Source organism: Aquarana catesbeiana, linkage group LG05 (genome assembly GCF_042186555.1).
Source record: "Aquarana catesbeiana isolate 2022-GZ linkage group LG05, ASM4218655v1, whole genome shotgun sequence".
NCBI lineage: Eukaryota > Metazoa > Chordata > Amphibia > Anura > Ranidae > Aquarana > Aquarana catesbeiana.
The window spans coordinates 88,478,541-88,496,717 of record NC_133328.1 but is presented as its reverse complement, the minus strand read 5'-3'; the positions used below and the strand labels follow the sequence as shown (position 1 = coordinate 88,496,717).

At 43.1% G+C, this 18,177-nt stretch overlaps 1 protein-coding gene across 5 annotated transcripts in view; it reads left to right on the top strand.

Annotated features, from left to right (window-relative positions):
• Positions 1-18,177, top strand: part of RBM33 (RNA binding motif protein 33) — a 264,644-nt gene that overhangs the window by 186,242 nt on the left and 60,225 nt on the right. For 4 of the 5 annotated variants that reach the window (XM_073629949.1, XM_073629948.1, XM_073629952.1 and 1 more), the window contains exon 16: positions 6,739-7,503. In XM_073629949.1, coding sequence (XP_073486050.1) covers positions 6,739-7,503 — 765 coding nt within the window. The remainder of the gene's footprint in view (positions 1-6,738; positions 7,504-18,177) is intronic. The other variant, XM_073629950.1, reaches the window with a different exon arrangement.

The window sequence follows — 18,177 nt, the reverse complement described above, 5'->3', positions numbered from 1 at the left end:
TATTGGGAGAACTTAGCAGATGGGAGGGGCCAGGAGTGCCTGCAGGGGACCCGAGAAGAGGATCAGGGCTGCTCTGTGCAAAACTATTGCACAGAGTAGGCAAGTATAACATCTTTATTATTTAAAAAAAACAACATTTTTTTACATTTACTATGAGTGTGAGAAAGGTTAACGTATCGATGGATACAGTACAGGGCAGCCTTGCTAAGAAAACTAGAAGCTCATTGAGTAGGTTGGGTTATGTGTGGACATTAGAGAGTGGACCCAGCAAAGCTTTTGCTAGTGTCCAATCACATGAAGATATTGGAATTTATCACATTATCTATGAATCTATTCCTGTGTCCTGTACCACGCTCCAGGAATTTATATGAGATGTGAAACTATACAATGTAGTAAGTGCTAGTAGTCTGCTTTGCATACCACATAAAATGTGACGTGGGTTTTGCTAAAGGACTCTTGTCGATGAATAACACAGACAGACTTCTTTATATTTGCCTAGAAGTAGGGGACCACCCTGATCAACATAGGTCAACAGATGACCTTTGACTCCTGACCAAACTGGGCAGTAATCCATTCACCAACACCAGTCTATTTTTCAGACTGTCAGCCCTGATAAAGTTAGAAAAATAAAGTTGGCAGCCATGATAAAAAGATATGGTTTTCTGCTCTGCACTTGACTTCTTATTTAGCTGCTTACACATTGTATTTCAACCCCTATTCTGCAAACTGGTGCATTTGGGGATATCAACAGCTCCTTATTTTTGAGTCGCATGTACTGCTGCATACTGCTTTTCTATTGTACTGGTGTTCCTAATCTTTTTACACTCTGTAAAATGTATCCATGTTATCTATATATTATGTAAATAGGAGAAAAGCATTTAAACATTAGCCCCACTATGTTTTCATGATTGGGAGATGGAAAGGTGGGGTATTTGTACTGTCCTGGCATTTTAAGGGCCTCAAGAAATGAGATAGGCTGTCGGTACTTCAGGATTGTTCCATTATCAAATAGTTATATATACCATAGTTTGTAGATACTATAACTTTCACACAAACCAATTAATTTACACTTATTTTTTTAATTTTTTTATTTTTCTTTACCAAAGACATGTAGCAGAATACATGATATATGATTTTTTTTTTCTTGTCTTTTTCAATAGTATAGCAAAAACTAAAAACCCAGTGGTGATCAAGTATAGCCACAAGAAATCTCTGTGGGAAGAAAAATTATATAAATTTCATTTGTGTGCAGTGTTGCATGACCGAGCAATCGCCAGTTAAAGTAGCGCAGTGCTGAATAGCAAAAAATGCTTTGGTCATTAAGGGGGTAAAATCTTCTGGAGGTCAAGATTTTAAATTCTAAACGTGCAGCATTATTAAATGTCAGAGTTTATATGTTGCCAGCCTTAAAAGCTATTATAAAGGATGGGCTTCATCGCAATATCTCTTGAATATCTCATTAATGATCCAGGTATAGGTTTTTTTTTTTTTTTTTTTTTTTTTTTTTAACTGAATGCCCTTGGCTAACTTTTTCATAATGCATATACTACATATATATGTTTAAAAAATATTTTTATGTGTAGTGATCCTCGAAGATGATTTTCCATTGTATCTCTGTTTAGTACAGCTTGCTGATTAAAGGCAGTTTCTCTAAAAACTGCCAGGCTGCTGAAAGTGATGCAGTTACTATATTATATTGTTCAGAGACCGCTTGTTGGCAAAGGTTTAACATCTCCAGCAGCATTGTCCTGACTGTTGAGGGAACGTGTTTATTGCAAGGCCACAGCATTGTCAGACCTCATAGAAAGCTGTGTCGTCAAATTTTCCAAGATCAGTAACAGCGCCAATGACAGTGAGGTACTGGCCTTATCACAGCACAATTCATAAGATGCTGCCCTGGGACACCGCTTCAGTGTCCTGCTGTGTATCCTGACAATGTTATCTGTCCTCTCAATATGCACTATCAAATGTCTGTCATGAGCACCAAAATTAATTTAATGTCACCTGAAGACATGCAATTAATCTTTCTGAGGTTTTCATAATACCTTTACAGAAAAGAGGAGTCTGTTTGAAGGATTTGGATTTTGGGGCTTAGTAGAAGATAAGGGAAATTAATTTTTCATCTGGGTTAATACTGGTGACAATAGGCTTCAGAGTGAGGCGGTTTGGGAATTTGTCAAGTGTTGTCACTTCAGAATAATGCCGCTTAACGTCTTCTAGTTGTAATCAAGAGATGTGATTTCTGTTGAGCGGGATTAATCAATTTGTTCACCACCGAATGTAGGTTGGCAGTATCTGTTCTTGGGGTTTGAGGAGGAAAATAAGATTTGATCTGTCAAATTGGAGGAACCTGACAGCAGCAACACTTTGTATGTGAACAGTTAACGCACTGACTGAAGGCAGCTCTCTTCATCTTCATTGAAAAGCACCATCCATCCTAAACATTCTCTGCTATGAGCTATTGAAAACATCTTTATTTTTCTCTATCACGGACAGGCTGCATCTCTTGTACATGTTCGTCTGAAGTAATAACAAATTCCGTATTCAGTGCTATGCTAATGTTTCCTGCCGCAGAAATCAATTCATCTTTTACAATCATACATTTGATCTGTTTATTTTAAATTGACCTGTCGTTCCCATATTCTTCTTTGGTGTGAGCAGACTGGGGGTGTTTTTAGCTTTTTTTTTTTTTTTTTTTTGTGATATTTTTTTTTTTTTATCTCAAATTGAAAATACTCCATGAAGTACCATATATGCCGCATACACACGATCGGACTTTACGGCATACTTGGTCCGGCTTACTGGATTTTGTCGGACAATTCGATCGTGTGTGGGCTCCAGCGGACTTTGTTTTCTCAAAAGTTTGACGGACTTAGATTTGAAACCTGTTTCAAATCTATCCGACGGACTCGAGTCTGGTCGAAAAGTCCGCTCGTCTGTATGCTAGTCCGACAGACAAAAACCGACGCTAGGGCAGCTATTGGCTGCGAACTTCCTTGTTTTAGTCCGGTCGTACGTCATCACGTACGAATCCGTCGGACTTTGGTCAATTGTGTGTAGGCAAGTCCGTTCATTTGGAAAGTCCGTCGAAAAGTCCGCCGGGCAAAGTATGCCGTAAAGTCCGGTCATGTGTACGCGGCAATACTCTATATCCAATTTTATCCTCCTAAAACCAATGAAGTTTTAAAGGTCGGCTCCACCAAAAGCCAGTATCTCTTTGTTTTGAAAGTTACTTGCTTATGTGTCAGCCACTTCAATGGCAACATATTTTTGCCAGTTTTCCCACCTCTTCCAAAGAATGGGGTTTTTTGCAAAGCCACATGACAGTCTAAAAATCCCATGATTCTCCTTATTGAAGAATAATAAAAAAAAAAAATGGAAAGTATTGCTGTGGAGTAAAAACGTGCATATAATTTGGCCCACCTTTCCCCAAACTATCGTTCTCGTTCTTTGGCATGTTTCTATCTACCACTTGTGGCTCACTTTGAAGTTTTTCTGCAGCTCAGTGGCCAAAAATGGTTTCCATGCTGTGTTGGGAGCTTTCTTTTGCTCTGTTTCTGCATATGTTGTGCTGTCAGTCTGGATCTTGTGAAGGGCCTGAATGATGCCTGACCAAAGATGGCATCATGCTTTAAGGGAGGAAAATAAAAGCTTTGTCAGACACTGTACCATGATCTGATTAAAAAATATGTTCACATTTACTTGGCATGTATGTAATATCTGGGTCTAGGTCTGCTTCAGCCAAATTTATTAGGCCTTGTTTTATGTGTATACAAATGAAGTATCATTTATAATTATTGCACACTCTTAACCACTTGAGCCCCAGCTGTATTTTTAAAATTGCACTGGCATATAGACTCTTCATCCCAGCACAAACTTAAAAGGTTTGTAAAGTCAGAAGGTTTTTTGGGAAATAAAAATATATGTATCCAAATTTGCTAGGAAATTAAACCAGCTCAATACCGGAAACTTTCATCTCCATCCTGCCCAGGCCATTTTTTCGTTTTCAGCTCTGTCACATTTTCAATAACAATCACTCATTCATGCAACAATGAAAGGTTTATTATTCTTTGAAACAGAGCTTTCTTTTGGTGGTTTTTAACCACTTCAGCTCCGGAAGGTTTTACCCCCTTCCTGACCAGGCCATTTTTTGCGAAATGAAATGGCACTAAGTTGATTTAACTGACAATTGTGCGGTCATACGACGATGTACCTAAATAAAATTGATGTTCTTTTTTTCCCCCACAAATAAAGTTTTCTTTTGGTGGTATTTGATCACCTCTGTGGTTTTTATTTTTTGCGCTATAAACAAAAAGACTGACCATTTTGAAAACCCTTTTTACTTTCTGCTATAAAACATTCCCAATTAAAAAAAGAATTAAACATCTAACTTCATCAGTTTAGGCCAATATGTATTCTGCTACATATTTCTGTTTAAAAAAAAAACTCCCAATAAGTATAGCGATTGGTTTGCGCAAAAGTTATAGCGTCTGCAAACTGGGATAGATTTATGTAATTTTTTTTATTGTTTTTGGCGGGACTGTGACATTACAGTGGACAAATCTGAGACAGTGACACTTTTGGGGACAAGTGACACCAGTACAGTGATCAGTGCTATAAAAAAATTCACTGTATAAATTACACTGGCAGGGAAGGGGTTAACACCAGGGGTGATCAAGGGGTTAAGTGGGCTCCTAGGGAATGCTTTCTAACTGTGGGGAGAGAGGATGCACTGGATGGAAAAGAGATTGTGTTTCAGCTTACCTGAAACACAAGATCTCTTTTTACTCCCTGAGAGAACAGCAGTCTGCCTTGTTTACATAGGCAGACCACTGTTCTGCCCTTCCTCCAAACGATCAACGGGTCTCGGCGGCCATCGTGGCTGCCAGATCTGCTGATTGGCTCTCGCTGTGTGCAATCAGTGCCGGAGCCGCGTTCCAGCGTCGCATGCGCCCCCTATATCGCGCTCACCAAATGACGTACAGGTACGTGATTTTGCACAGCCGGCCCACCCTGCCGCAGAATATATCAGTCCGGAACAGGTCATGTTTTCAGGATTTCCCTCAGATGAAACGGCTGTCGTAATTACTAAGGCAGTGAAACTGATCAAATCACCTGTGCAAAATAATGGAGAGCATGAAAACATGACCTGTTGGGGCGCCTTGAGGACTGGAGTTAGAGGCATGGTGAGTTTTTATTCTGTCGAAATTTTTTGGTAAAAAAATAAAATTTGGGTGTTTTTTCACAAAGTTGTCATTTTACCAAGTTATGTCTCACACACAGCATAGGCATACTTTTAACCACTTAAGGACTGAGCCTCTTTCTGACATTTGTTGTTTGCAAGTTTTTCCTAACACCCTAGAGAATAAAATGGCTGTCGTTGCAATACTTTGTCACACCATATTTGCGCAGCAGTCTTACAAGCGCACTTTTTTGGAAAAAAATGCACTTTTTTGAATTAAAAAATAAGACAACAGTAAAGTTAGACCAATTTTTTTTTTTTATATTGTGAAAGATAATGTTACACCGAGTAAATTGATACCCAACATGTCACGCTTCAAAATTGCGCCCGCTCGTGGAATGGCGACAAACTTTTACCCTTAAAAATCTCCATAGGCAACCTTTAAAAAAATTCTACAGGTTCCATGTTTTGAGTTACAGACGAGGTCCAGGGCTAGAATTTCTGCTCTCGCTCTACCGATAGTGGCGATACCTCTCACGTGTGGTTTGAACACCGTATTCATACTCACGAATGCGTTAGCTTCTGCACGTGAGCTCGGGACGGGCGCGTTTAAAAAAAAAAAATTTTCTTATTTATTTTACCTTTTATTTTTTATTTTTACACTGTTTAAAAAAAAAAAAAAAATGTTGTCACTTTTATTCCTTTTACAAGGAATGTAAACATCCCTTGCAATAGAAAAACGGTCACGGTGGAGCACTACCTAAATGAAGGATGTCAGATGTAAATTTTAAATTGAGCCTTTTTACGAAATGGTGAGAATCAAACGTATGCAAAAACGTATCTCAAATAGCAGCGAAAGGGTTAAATCAGAGTTTAGTGTCACTTTATTGTAACATGTATACCAATCCCATCTCATATGCCTTTAGGTGTGGCCCATGCATCATCTCGAGCATTAAACCCAGTGTAGTGCAAATTACTGTTCATACTCTATAATTATACTGATAGTAGAATTATACACTAAAAGTTTGCTTAGAGAAGAGGAAAATATGATGGTTTGCACAATATTTTCATCAGTGTTTACTTTGGTCATTCTGGTTTACTGGTTCACAGATTTTACAGAAGTTGAAACTTCAGGCTAACGCAGCATATTGTTTTAAAACACTTTCTGGTATTAGAGAACGTGTTTTTCCCACTCAAGTGGTGGCCTCATGCTAATTGATAGCCCCAAAAGCACAGTAATGGAAAAAAATCATGTTGCATCATGGAAGATTTTTTTTTTTTTCTGGTCAAGACCTGTTCAGCTTTAAAATACTGAGGGATGGACCAACAGATCCCCTAATGTTATTGTGCGGAGACCCAATAAACATTAGGTGTGTCTTTTACAGGAAAGGTTCATTAAAAAAAAATATGCTAGGCTATTTAATGCAACTAGTTCTTGGCAAAGTACTTTTTCGGAAGAAAGTTAAACTTTACATTACAGATAAAGTTGCTTTACACAGTAACACTGTTATGTTAATTGTCTAGTGTTGTAATGATTTGTTAAATGTTTTCAACAGGCTGAGAATGCACTGGAGCCTGCAGAAGGTGATCACCAGCCACAGGTTCCTCAGCAGAGAATTGTCTCCCAGCAAAGGCTTCAGATGCAGCAGCAGCGGCCACAGGTGCAGCAGCAGCTACAGATGCAGCGGCCACAGATGCAGCAGCGACCACAGATGCAGCAGCGGCCACAGATGCAACAGCAGCAGCGGCCACCGATGCAGCAGAGGCTACAGATGCAACAGCAGCAGCGGCCACAGATGCAGCAGAGGACACAGATGCAACAGCAGCAGCGGCCACAGATGCAGCAGCGGCCACAGATGCAGCAGCAGCAGCGGCCACAGATGCAGCAGCAGCAGCGGCCACAGATGCAGCAGCAGCAGCGGCCACAGATGCAACAGCAGCAGCGGCCACAGATGCAGCAGCGGCCACCAATGCAACAGCAGCAGCGGCCACAGATGCAGCAGCGGCCACCAATGCAGCAAAGGCTACAGATGCAACAGCAGCAGCGGCCACCGATGCAGCAGAGGCTACAGATGCAACAGCAGCAGCGGCCACAGATGCAACAGCAGAGGCCAGAGATTCAACAGCCACAGATGCAGCAGCAGAGACCACAGATGCAGCAGCAATGCCCTCAGCAAAGAACGGGGCCAGTGCGGAAAGTAACATTAGGAAAAACGAGTGTTCAACAGCAGCAGTTTCAAGTAAAGCCTCGTACACCGCTTTCAGAGTCTACAGATCCTCAGGCTGTAACCAGTGTCCAAGGATATCACCCTGCAAATAAGGTACATTGCAATGTATTCCATTCTGGATCTCCCTTTTAGTTTCCACCATTTCATGTTTAAAAAAAATATTTTTATTTAGCTAGAATCAGTAATCGGGGACACCATTAATTTGAGGAATGATTTTGTGATAATGAAAATTATTAATACTCTATGCAAAAAAAGTATACTTTTACAGGTTCTGCTTGTGCGCAATGTATTCCCTTTATTGGATGATTGTACTCGCTTATCTACCCTGTTTATAGTGGTTAATACATAAAGCTGGCCATACACCAGTAGGTTTTCGAATGAACGTTCATATGTACATTTGTACGAAAACTTTTAGTACAATTGACTCTCAAAGCTACTTAAAAATGTTGTTTGCTTTTAACAATCGGTGTTGAAATTAATGGACTTCCGGAATTAAAGCCACATACACTGTCAGAAATTTGTTCGATAAAAACCATCCAACCTACTTTTCAAATATTTTAATCACTGCGGCATCACTGAACCCACTGACAATGAAAAATGTGAACATTCTTAACTACTTAAGGACCGAGCCTGTTTCTGAGATTTGGTGTTTACAAGTTAAAAACATTTTTTTTTTTTTTGCTAGAAAATGACTTTTTCTTTTTCATACATCATGGGACACAGAGTCAGGCTAATTAATATGTATTACCTGCTGGGTTATACGTCATCATTAGGTGACTGGACACTGGTAGACCAAAGGTCTTCAGACAGGAAGTGATCCCTTATATAACCCCTCCCATACAAGAAGTAGTTTTTTACCAGTGTCTGCAAGGTGTATGGCACGGTTTGTTTGAGCTCTTTGAGCTCCAGGTCTCTAGTCCCACAAACGGTTCCAAAAATGAATGAAGGGATTGACCGATCGGATCCATTTGACACGGGCTTTTATGCTTAGATAAATGGTACCTGAGCCTCGCAAAGAAGACTCAAGATCCTGCAAGGTTTTGTCTGTAATGTGGCCTCCAAGCATTGGACCCTGCAGAGTGGAAATCCTGGACACTACAGCTCTAAGGCATTTTCTGCAGGGTGCTGTACAGGTCCAAGGGAGTGGACCCCTAAACATGAAAGGGTACCCAGTCCTTGAAGGTCCAAGTGACAGGAAGCTGCCATGAATGGTGAATATTGGGCCCTTAGCTTCTAAGTGGCCCTGCGTCTGGACGGGTAAGTGAAAACCCTTTTATTTTATTATTGTGGGGTGTCCCAGTGATTGTAACAATTAGTCAAGCTAGCTAAAGGCTGGACATCTGTATGCGGTGACCATACGGGGGAGTTCTGGGCTAGCTGTGGGTGTTTGCAAAGTGTACCTTTTTTGATTGTGTCTGGCTGTTTTTTACCTGTACGATGGCGCACAACGGTGCGCCATTTTGCCTTGGTTCACCATGGCGAATGTGCATTCACAAGAGTGCCACTGGACTCAGTTTGGCGGCCACGGTGCATGCGGATTCGCCGCACATGCGCCGTAGCCTTTATCTGGGCGCACGAAGATTTGCGTCTTATGCAAATACAGTCACTCCCACTCGCCGGGACCGCGCACACGCATAGAACGTTCCGGCGCACACCCAGCTTATTTAAGCTGTGAATGCCAAGCATGTGCTTCCACAAGGCAGCTGTGGGACACAGAGCAGGCTCTGAACAGACACTTGCAGTGGTTCATTTCTCCTTACCCGGGTCACGTGAGTCAACAGGTGTTGCTTGGCAGGCTAAAGGTGCTTAGCAGGATTGTTGCATAGGGGCTTGGTGATCCCTATTAAAGGGTCTCCCTTTTGAGGTGTTTTAACTACACCCAAGTACTCTTTGTTTGCGGCATTGAATGTCTTCCAAAAAGAGGAGTGGGACTAACACCACAGGGAAGGGCACGCCTACGTCATCGGTAGTTCCTGATGAACCTGTCGTATCCCCTGAAACACAAGAGGCTCCCGGGCAGTCTGAGCTGCTGCGACTATCTGGTATTGTGCCTACAGTCAACGCTGCCGCTTCACCCTTTATCACTAAGGATGAGCTGTCCTCAGCCCTAGCCGGGTTAGAGCACAGGATTGCCAACATGATTGCCTCCAGCCCGCAGGGTGGCAGGAAGCACGACAGATCCTCCTCCCCGGAGTCTCCTTGTCTGGAGCAGGAATAGGTTGAGGATGGGGAAGAGCTTAAAGCTCAGGATTTGGTGGAGTGCCCGGCAGATTAGTCTGCTTCCGAGCAATCTGGACAAGAAGATATCCACTCGATGTCTGCCTCTGACGCAGAGGTTTTTGATCCTGACCGAAATGGTTCGTTCTGCATTTAAGTTGCCTCTTGCAGAGGTGACTGAGCCCCCCTGGTCCTCTTTGGGATCTCTGAGACCTTTTCAGGTCGCACAGACTCTCCCGCTACACCCCCTGATGGAACAGGCAGTGTATGCTGATTGGGAAAATCCTGACAGGACTTTTTTGCCTCTTAAAAGGATTTCCCTTTTATATCCCATGGATCAAAAGTTTGTTAAAAAATGGATCATGCCAGCCATAGATGCTGCAGTCTCTTCCTTAAACAAGAACTTAACTTGTCCGGTAGATAATGCATAGGGCTTGAAAGACCCTGTTGACAAGAAATTGGAGTTATTATTAAAAGCTTCCTTTTTCTTTAGCCAGTTTAGCCTTTCAGCCAGCTGTTGCAGCAATTGGTATTTGCCAGTCCGTAAAGGTTCAAGTCAAACGGCCGGATAGGCCTAACCAGGAGGATGATCTGCCTGAAAGTAAGACGAATATTCCTCGAGTGCTGTGTTTTGTTGTTGATGCTTTAAAGCAGTGGTCATCAACCCTGTCCTCAGGGCCCACTAACAGGCCAGGTTTGCAAGATAAGTGTCACCCAAAGTGTCCATTGGTGCCACCTGTCAGTGCCCATCCATGCCACCTATCAGTGCCACCCATAAGTACCTATCAGTGCCACCCATAAGTACCCATCAGTGCCGCCCATCAGTGCCACCTCATCGGCGCCCGTCAGTGCAGCCATATCAGTGCCGTCATTGAAGAAGAAAACGTACTTATTTACAAAAATTTTTAACAGAAACAAAGAAAAACTTGTTTTTTTCCAAAATTTTCGGTCTTTTTTTTTATTTGTTGCGCAAAAAAAAAAAAAAAAAAACAGGTGATCAAATACCACCAAAAAAAAGCTCTATTTGTGGGAACAAAATGATAAAAAATTTGTTTGGGTACAGTGTTGCATGACCGTGCAATTGTCATTCAAATTGCGACAGCGCTGAAAGCTGAAAATTGGCCTGGGCAGGAAGGTGTCTAAGTGCCTGGTATTGAAGTGGTTAAAGGATTCAATACTGCAGGTTTCTCGTCTGACTCTCTTGTCTGTACCTATGCGCAGACTTTCATGGCTTAAGAACTGGTCAGCCAAGCTTCCTTGTAAAAAGTGGCAGGTTTCCCATTTCTTGGGGAACGTTTTATTCGGTGATCACTTGGACAAATATATCCAAAAGATTTTCGGAGGGAAGAGATCTCTACTTTCGGTGAAGAAAAGCACCAAACGTCCCTTGTTTAAAAACCCAGGGACTGCTTCCGCAAATATCTTAGCGCCAGGGCGCTTCCGCCGCCAACGGGGCGCTAGAGCCAGGGGCAAGCCGCAAAGGCCAGGGCCAGAAAAAGCCAGAAAAATTTTGGGTCCAAAATCCTTCTAAACCCAGCACCAAGCCCTCCTTTTGAGGGGATGCCCTCACTCCATCGGGTGGGGGGGAAGGATGCTGCACTTTGCGGACATTTGGAAAACAATTCAGGACAAGTGGGTCACCTCAATTATATCTTGCGGTTACAAGCTGGAGTTACTGGGGGGGGGTGCCCCCTCAGAGGTTTCTAAGATCCAGTGTTCCCTTGGATCCTCCAAAAAGAAACTTATTGCTTCAGGCACTACATCATCTAGTGCATCAAGGAGTGATTCTAGATGTTCCGGTATCCAAAAGGGGCACAGGGTTTTACTCAAACCTGTTTATGGTTCAGAAACCAAACGGGGACATAAGGCCCATTTTGGACCTAAGGTCCCTGAACAAGTATATGTTGATACAATCCTTTCAGATGGAGTCTGTCTGCTCAGTAGTAACCTCACTCCAGAGGGGAAACTTTTTAGCCTTCATCGATATAAAGGATGCGTACTTGCACGTACCTATCTTTCAGCCTCATCAGAGGTTCCTACGTTTTGCTGTAGAGAAACGTCATTTTCAGTTTGTGGCTCTACCCTTTGGGCTTGCTACAGCTCCCCGGGTGTTCACAAAGGTCCTAGCACCAGTACTGGATCTTTTAAGGGCCCGAGGGGTCCTGGTGCTCGGGTATCTGGATGGCTTCCTGCTCAGAGATCACTCAGTACAGGCTATAGAACAGAGCATAATATACACAGTGAGGTATTTGAAAAGCTTAGGCTGGATCATAAATATCGAAAAGTTGCCTTGAGACCAGCACAGTCTAAAATATTTAGGTCTAAATCTAAACACGGTCCAAGCAAGAGTATTCTTGCCACCCGTAAGGATCTGTGCCCTGAAGGATCAGGTGCATCAGATAAGGGGCACCAGACAACCCTCCATTCGGCTCTGTATGAGTCTTCTAGGGAGGATGGTATCCTCCTTCGAGGCAGTGCCCTATGCCCGGTTCCATTCCAGGCCTTTACAACAAGACATCTTGTTGGCTTGGAACAGAGGAAGAAAAGCCCTGGATTATCCAATGTGCTTCTCCTCAGGCATGCTTAAGCCTAAACTGGTGGTTGCAGGATCAGAACCTGCGAAAGGGAAAATCCTTACTCCCGGTAACTTGGAGAGTACTGACTACAGATGCCAGTTGCTCAGGCTGGGGAGCGACCCTAGACGGGCTCACAGCCCAGGAGAAATGGTCAGGGACAGAGCAGACCCTGCCCATCAATGTCCTAGAATTACGGGCAGTAAGTCTGGCCCTACGATCCTAAACGGTGGAGCTTCAGGACTGCCCCATCAGGTTTCAGTCCGACAATGCCACGGCAGTGGCCTATATGAACCACCAAGGCGGTATCAGGAGTCGTTCAGCTCTGAAGGAGGTGAACTACATACTAGCCTGGGCAGAGGGACATGTGCCAATAATATTGGCAGTTCATATCCCGGGAGTAGGGAACTGGAAGGCAGATTATCTCAGCCACCAGCAGATCTGCCTGGGGGAATGGTCCCTACACCCAGACGTGTTCCAGGAAATGGCCAGAGATTGACCTACTGGCATCCAGATTCAACAACAAGCCACAGCAGTTTGTGTCTTGAACAAGAGATCCTCTGGCAATTGGAACAGATTCTCTGGCAGTTCAATTGATCCAGTACTCCCTGGTTTATGCTTTCCTTCCGATCCCTCTCCTTCCACATTTGTTGTGTAGGATTTGGAGAGAGGTGATGCCAATCATTCTGGTGGTACCAGCTTGGCCCAGAAGACCCTGGTTCCCGGAGATTGTGAGACTGACAATAGACGGGCCATGGACGCTTCCACGTCGCCCCGATCTACTGTCTCAAGGTCCTATATTCCACCCCATCTCTAAATTTGACAGCATGGCTATTGAAGCCAGGGTTTTAAAGGAATGTGGCATCTTGGGACCAGTGGTGTCTACTCTAGTAAATACTAGAATAGCTATCACTAGGAAGATTTATCATAAGGTCTGGGAGACTTGTATTGTTTCGTGTGAAGCCAGAAAATGGCATCCTCGGAAATATGTGATTGGGAGAATTCTCTTTTCTACAGTCAGCTGTGGAAATCAAATTGGCTTTGAGTACAATCAGAGGTCAAGTTTTGGCCCTATCCGTATTCTTCCAAAGGCCTTTAGCCTCCCATTCAGTGATCCAAACCTTTATGCAAAGGGCAACTCGCTTGCTTCCCCGTTAGGTCACCTATGTGTCCTTGGGACTTTAACTTGGTGCGGTCTGTGTTACAGAAACAACCATTTGAACCTATTAAAGAAATTCCATTAGACTTGCTGTCATGCAAGCTAGCCTTCCTGATGGCTATCACCTCGGCTAGAACGGTGTCGGAGTTGGCGGCCCCTTCATGCAGGGAACCATACTTGATCCTTCACTGTGACAGAGTCATTTTATGACCTGTTCCATCCTTTTTGCCAAAAGTGGTGTCGGACTTTCATTTAAATCTGGACATTATTTTGTCGTCTTTTTTTCTCTCAGCCTCGTTCAGCGGAAGAGAGACGACTGCATTCTTTGGACATTGTCCGGGCAGTCAAGGTTTATTTGTCTAGTTCTGCAGAGATCCGAGGATCCGACTCCTTTTTTGTTTTACCATAAGGACCCAAGAATGGACAGGCAGCTTCCAAAGCTTCCTTTGCCAATTGGGTCCGTCATTTGGTCATTCAGGCCTACGGTCTGAAACATAAAGCTCCTCCCTTTAGGGTGAGAGCTCATTCTACCAGGGGTGTAGGAACCTCCTGGACTTTTCGCCATCCGGTATCTGTGGCTCAGATTTGTAAGGCTGCTGCTACCTGGTCTTCAGTGCATACGTTCACAAAATTTTATCAAGTGGATGTTCGAACAGCCGAGGATTCTGCTTTTGGGCGGAGTGTACTGCGGGTTGCCATATAAGTTCTGATGGCTATTGTTTGGCAGGGTGTCTCCCTCCCCTCAAGGCTATTACTCTGGGACGTCCCAGCAGGTAATGAATATTAGCCTGACTCTGTGTCCCATGATGTATGAAAAAGAAAATAGGATTTTTACATCATACTTACCTGTAAAATCCTTTTCTTTGAGTACATCAGACACAGAGATCCCTCCCCTCTTTTTTGGATTTAGTGTATTTCCTGTATGGGAGGAGTTATATAGGGGATCACTTCCTGTCTGAGGACCTTTGGTCTACCAATGTCTATTCACCTAATCGTGAAGTATAACCCAGCAGGTAATGAATATTAGCCTGACTCTGTGTCCCATGATGTACTCAAAGAAAAGGATTTTACAGGTAAGTATGACGTAAAAATCCTATTTAGAACCCCCAAACATTATATTTATATTTTTTCTAACACGCTATAGAATAAAATGGTGGTCATTGCAATGCTTCCTGTCACACTATATTTGTGCAGCGGTCTTACAATGCACTCTTTTTGGAAAAAATAAGACAACCGTTTTTTTTGATATTGTGAAAGATAATGTTATACTGAGTAAATTGATACCCAAGATGTCACACTTCAAAATTGCACCCGCTCGTGGAATGGCGACAAACCTTTACCCTTAAAAACCCTATAGGAGACGTTTTAAAAATTCTACAGGTTGCATGTTTTGAGTTAGAGGAGGTCTAGGGCTAGAATTATTGCTTTCACTCCAACGATCGCGGCAATACCTCACATGTGTGATTTGAACACAGTTTTCATATGCGGGCGCATGTATGCGTTCGCTTCTGCACGTGAGCTCGGCGGGACGGGGCGTGTTTAAAAAAAATTCTCATTTCTTTCACCTTTTATTTGTTATCTTTACACAGTTTTTAAAAAAAATAAAATGTAAACATCCCTTGTAATAGAAAAAAGTATGACAGAACCTCCTAAATATGAGATCTGGGGTCAAAAAGTCCTCAGATCTCATATTTACACTAAAATGCAAAAAAAAAAAAATGTCTCTTTAAGAGCTATGGGTGGAAGAGACGTTTTAACGTTGCTTCCGCCCTGCAATGGTATGGAGAAGGGTAGGGCCATCTTCCCCACTCTTGTCTCCATACCTAACAGGGAGGACATCCCGATCGCCCTCCGCCACTACCGACGGCTTCGGTAAGCGGCGGAGGGAACCGGAGAGAGGCGGGAGGCCCCTCTCCCAACACCAATAAAAGTGATCTCACGGCGAATCCTCCAGAGAGACCACTTTTATCTGAAAGCGGACCACCCACTGAAGAAGAGGATACCGTGGTTATGGTAGCTAGCTGCTGCCATAACAACGATATTACTCTTCAAAGTACCAACATATAACAACGGCGCGTGGTCCGTAAGTGGTTAAAGGATACGTTTACCTTTGAAATATATCTTGTTACACCTGTACTTGGGGTGTAACATGTAACGTGCCATCTCCTGCCCCCCTCACCCCCTAGGCCTCCTCACACTGTCACAGCGGGTGGGGTTTCTTTTCCCCTCAGCCACTGTCACATTTAAACTTGGACCAGCTATACAGGACTCTGCCCACACAGCTGCGTCATTCATTCACAGGGATTTGTGATCGAAGAAATTACAAGTCCCATCTGCAATCACAGCAGACAAGCTTGTAGTTCTCGATGGAATAGGAGTGTGCTGAACAGCAGGCTCTTAGTTCTTTCACGCTTCCTCCAGCTTTGTGACTAAAAGGTCTGCTCATGAAATGGCAACAAATTTGGGATCTTTATATTTTTCATGAGGGAAGGTTTAAAAACCCTTTCAGGTCATCAGTTGATGTTTTTGTGCGTAGGATCCCCCCCCCCCCCCCCCCCCGATGCGTTCATTTATACTTGTATGTTTTTTTGGGGTGGGGGGAGATTACTTTTTTGTATTTAAAAAAAAAAAAAACTTTTTTTTTTTTTTCATCACATAGGAGACAAGAAGTCCACTATGTAATGATTTTTTGGTGGCAGGTTCTCTTTAATGAGCTATGAGGGGGGGGTGTCTAATGTCTCACCTGTCCTCCAGTGAACAAAGTAGAATGCAGATCCATGTTTCATTATCTTCTCAGTGACTCAGGGACCTGGTAGTGAGCTTCCATGTCATTAACGAGAATGGAGAGATTAGTGTGTGGACAAATTTTCTACAGATTGTGCAGCGCTATAGTGTTTAGTACGTTACTGAATACAATTAATAACACAAGCAAAAATTGACATTGAAAAATATCAGACAAATTACATCAATACAGCGCAGTCCAAAAAGAGAAAAAATGTGTGCATGCAAAATTGCAGAAACTGCCTTCTCCAAATGAATATAGTCCAGAAAGTAGTTTATTTACTCCTTCCACTCCTTACTGGTGCTCGAAAAGCCAAAACAAAGCGTCGCCATAAACGTTCCCCCCAAGCCTCCAGGATTATCTCACCTGGTGTAATGTGACCACTACAGCTTAGTAGGGCCAATAAAAGCTTTTTAGCCACTCCCGGGCTACAGACAGAGCACTCCAAGCCTCCTGTCCGCTATCTCGCCTCAAAAAGCCAGTGACATCCAAAGTATACATACAAAGAAAAATACTGATAGTGCTTATATTGTTTTAAATGCCGTTTAATAGTTACAAAAAATACACAGGGTACTCACATTTCTCTGGTGCTTCCAGCGTACCAGACTAAAACAGGCATAAAAACTCAATTTTGTGGAGGTCTCCCCTCACTCTGCACGTCTCACAGATAGCCCTCTGGCAGCCAGCAACACGCTGGTTCCAGGTCTCATCACCATCCTTTGCCCCTCCCCTATGCATGTTGACACAGGGTCATGTGTCTTCTTCAGAGAAATATTCTTTATTTTTCTTTTTATATATTTTTCACATTAGTAGCTCGCAGGTTCATTTGTTATTTATTAGTGTGTGGACGCTTACTGGTTTTTCTCCCCTGTACAATGTCACTTCCATCTAGCAGAAGTGTTCTGTCTCTGCTCCTGCGTTTCTTATTCTCTTCCTAATCTGTGTTCCCTCCATGCAGTCTGTGTCATTCCTTTCACTTTTTTCAGCAGCAGTAAATCTTAAAGCTGTCAGCTGATCTGCCTCTACTCATCACTGGTTTTCCTTTCCTTCTTCAACTGATACTTCTTTAAAGATCTGATTGCCAAATGCCTTGTGACTTACTAGCATTTTCTGTTACAGTTACCATCTTGGGAACCATTTTGGGACCCCAAAGCAGTAGGGCCGGCCTGAATTGTTTGCTTTGGGCACGAGAACCTGGGAGTTTGCTGCAGGGTGCTATACAGGTCCAGGGCTATTCTAGCGCTGCACCTATACTGTTATCGGTGTCGATGCTAATCGTGCAAATGCTCCAATACTGCGGTCGATACCTTCAGACTCAGTTAACATATGTGTGGGCCAGTTTGCAGTGCGATTTTGTTCAGCGGTTCAAGAGATTCCAATGTGAATTGTAGTGTATGAGATTAGAAATCGCACCTGAACTGGACTGAAATTGCACAGGACTCTTTTTCGTATCAGTGCATCTCTAGTCTATTCCAGTGGCAGCCAGACCCTGAAGACCCTTTTGGGCAGAGTATGACCACCTTGATAGCAGAGGCTTGGATCCTGGATGGGACCAGCATCGTGGACAGAGTTGCCCTGCAACTTTTACATACCAGTTTCTGGCTATACATGTCTTGTTGGGTCTTGAACCTGTAGTACACACACTACATTTTATCCTTTCATCCTACAAGAGAGACTGCAGTGCTAAGAACACAGGTGGTTTTGAAAGCGAAGGTTTTGGGATAAACTTCACATTTTTACCTTGACTGCTATTTTATTTTATTCAGTCTATAGGCAATGTTGTTATACCATTAACCTTTTTATTTGGCGGTCTTTTCTTCCACCTTACTACTGGGAGTTCCTCTGTGGCATTTGCTAGTGACGTAGTACTCTCAAGACTCATAAATGCACACTTCCAGAGGCCATTTTCCACTAAGGACGCAAGCTGATCGTTTGCTGTCTGACCTTCACACCGGACACACTGAACCCTCTCAGACCAAATCTATTCTGTAAATACCCCACAGGGAAAGATCCCCACCTTACAGTGGTGGATTACA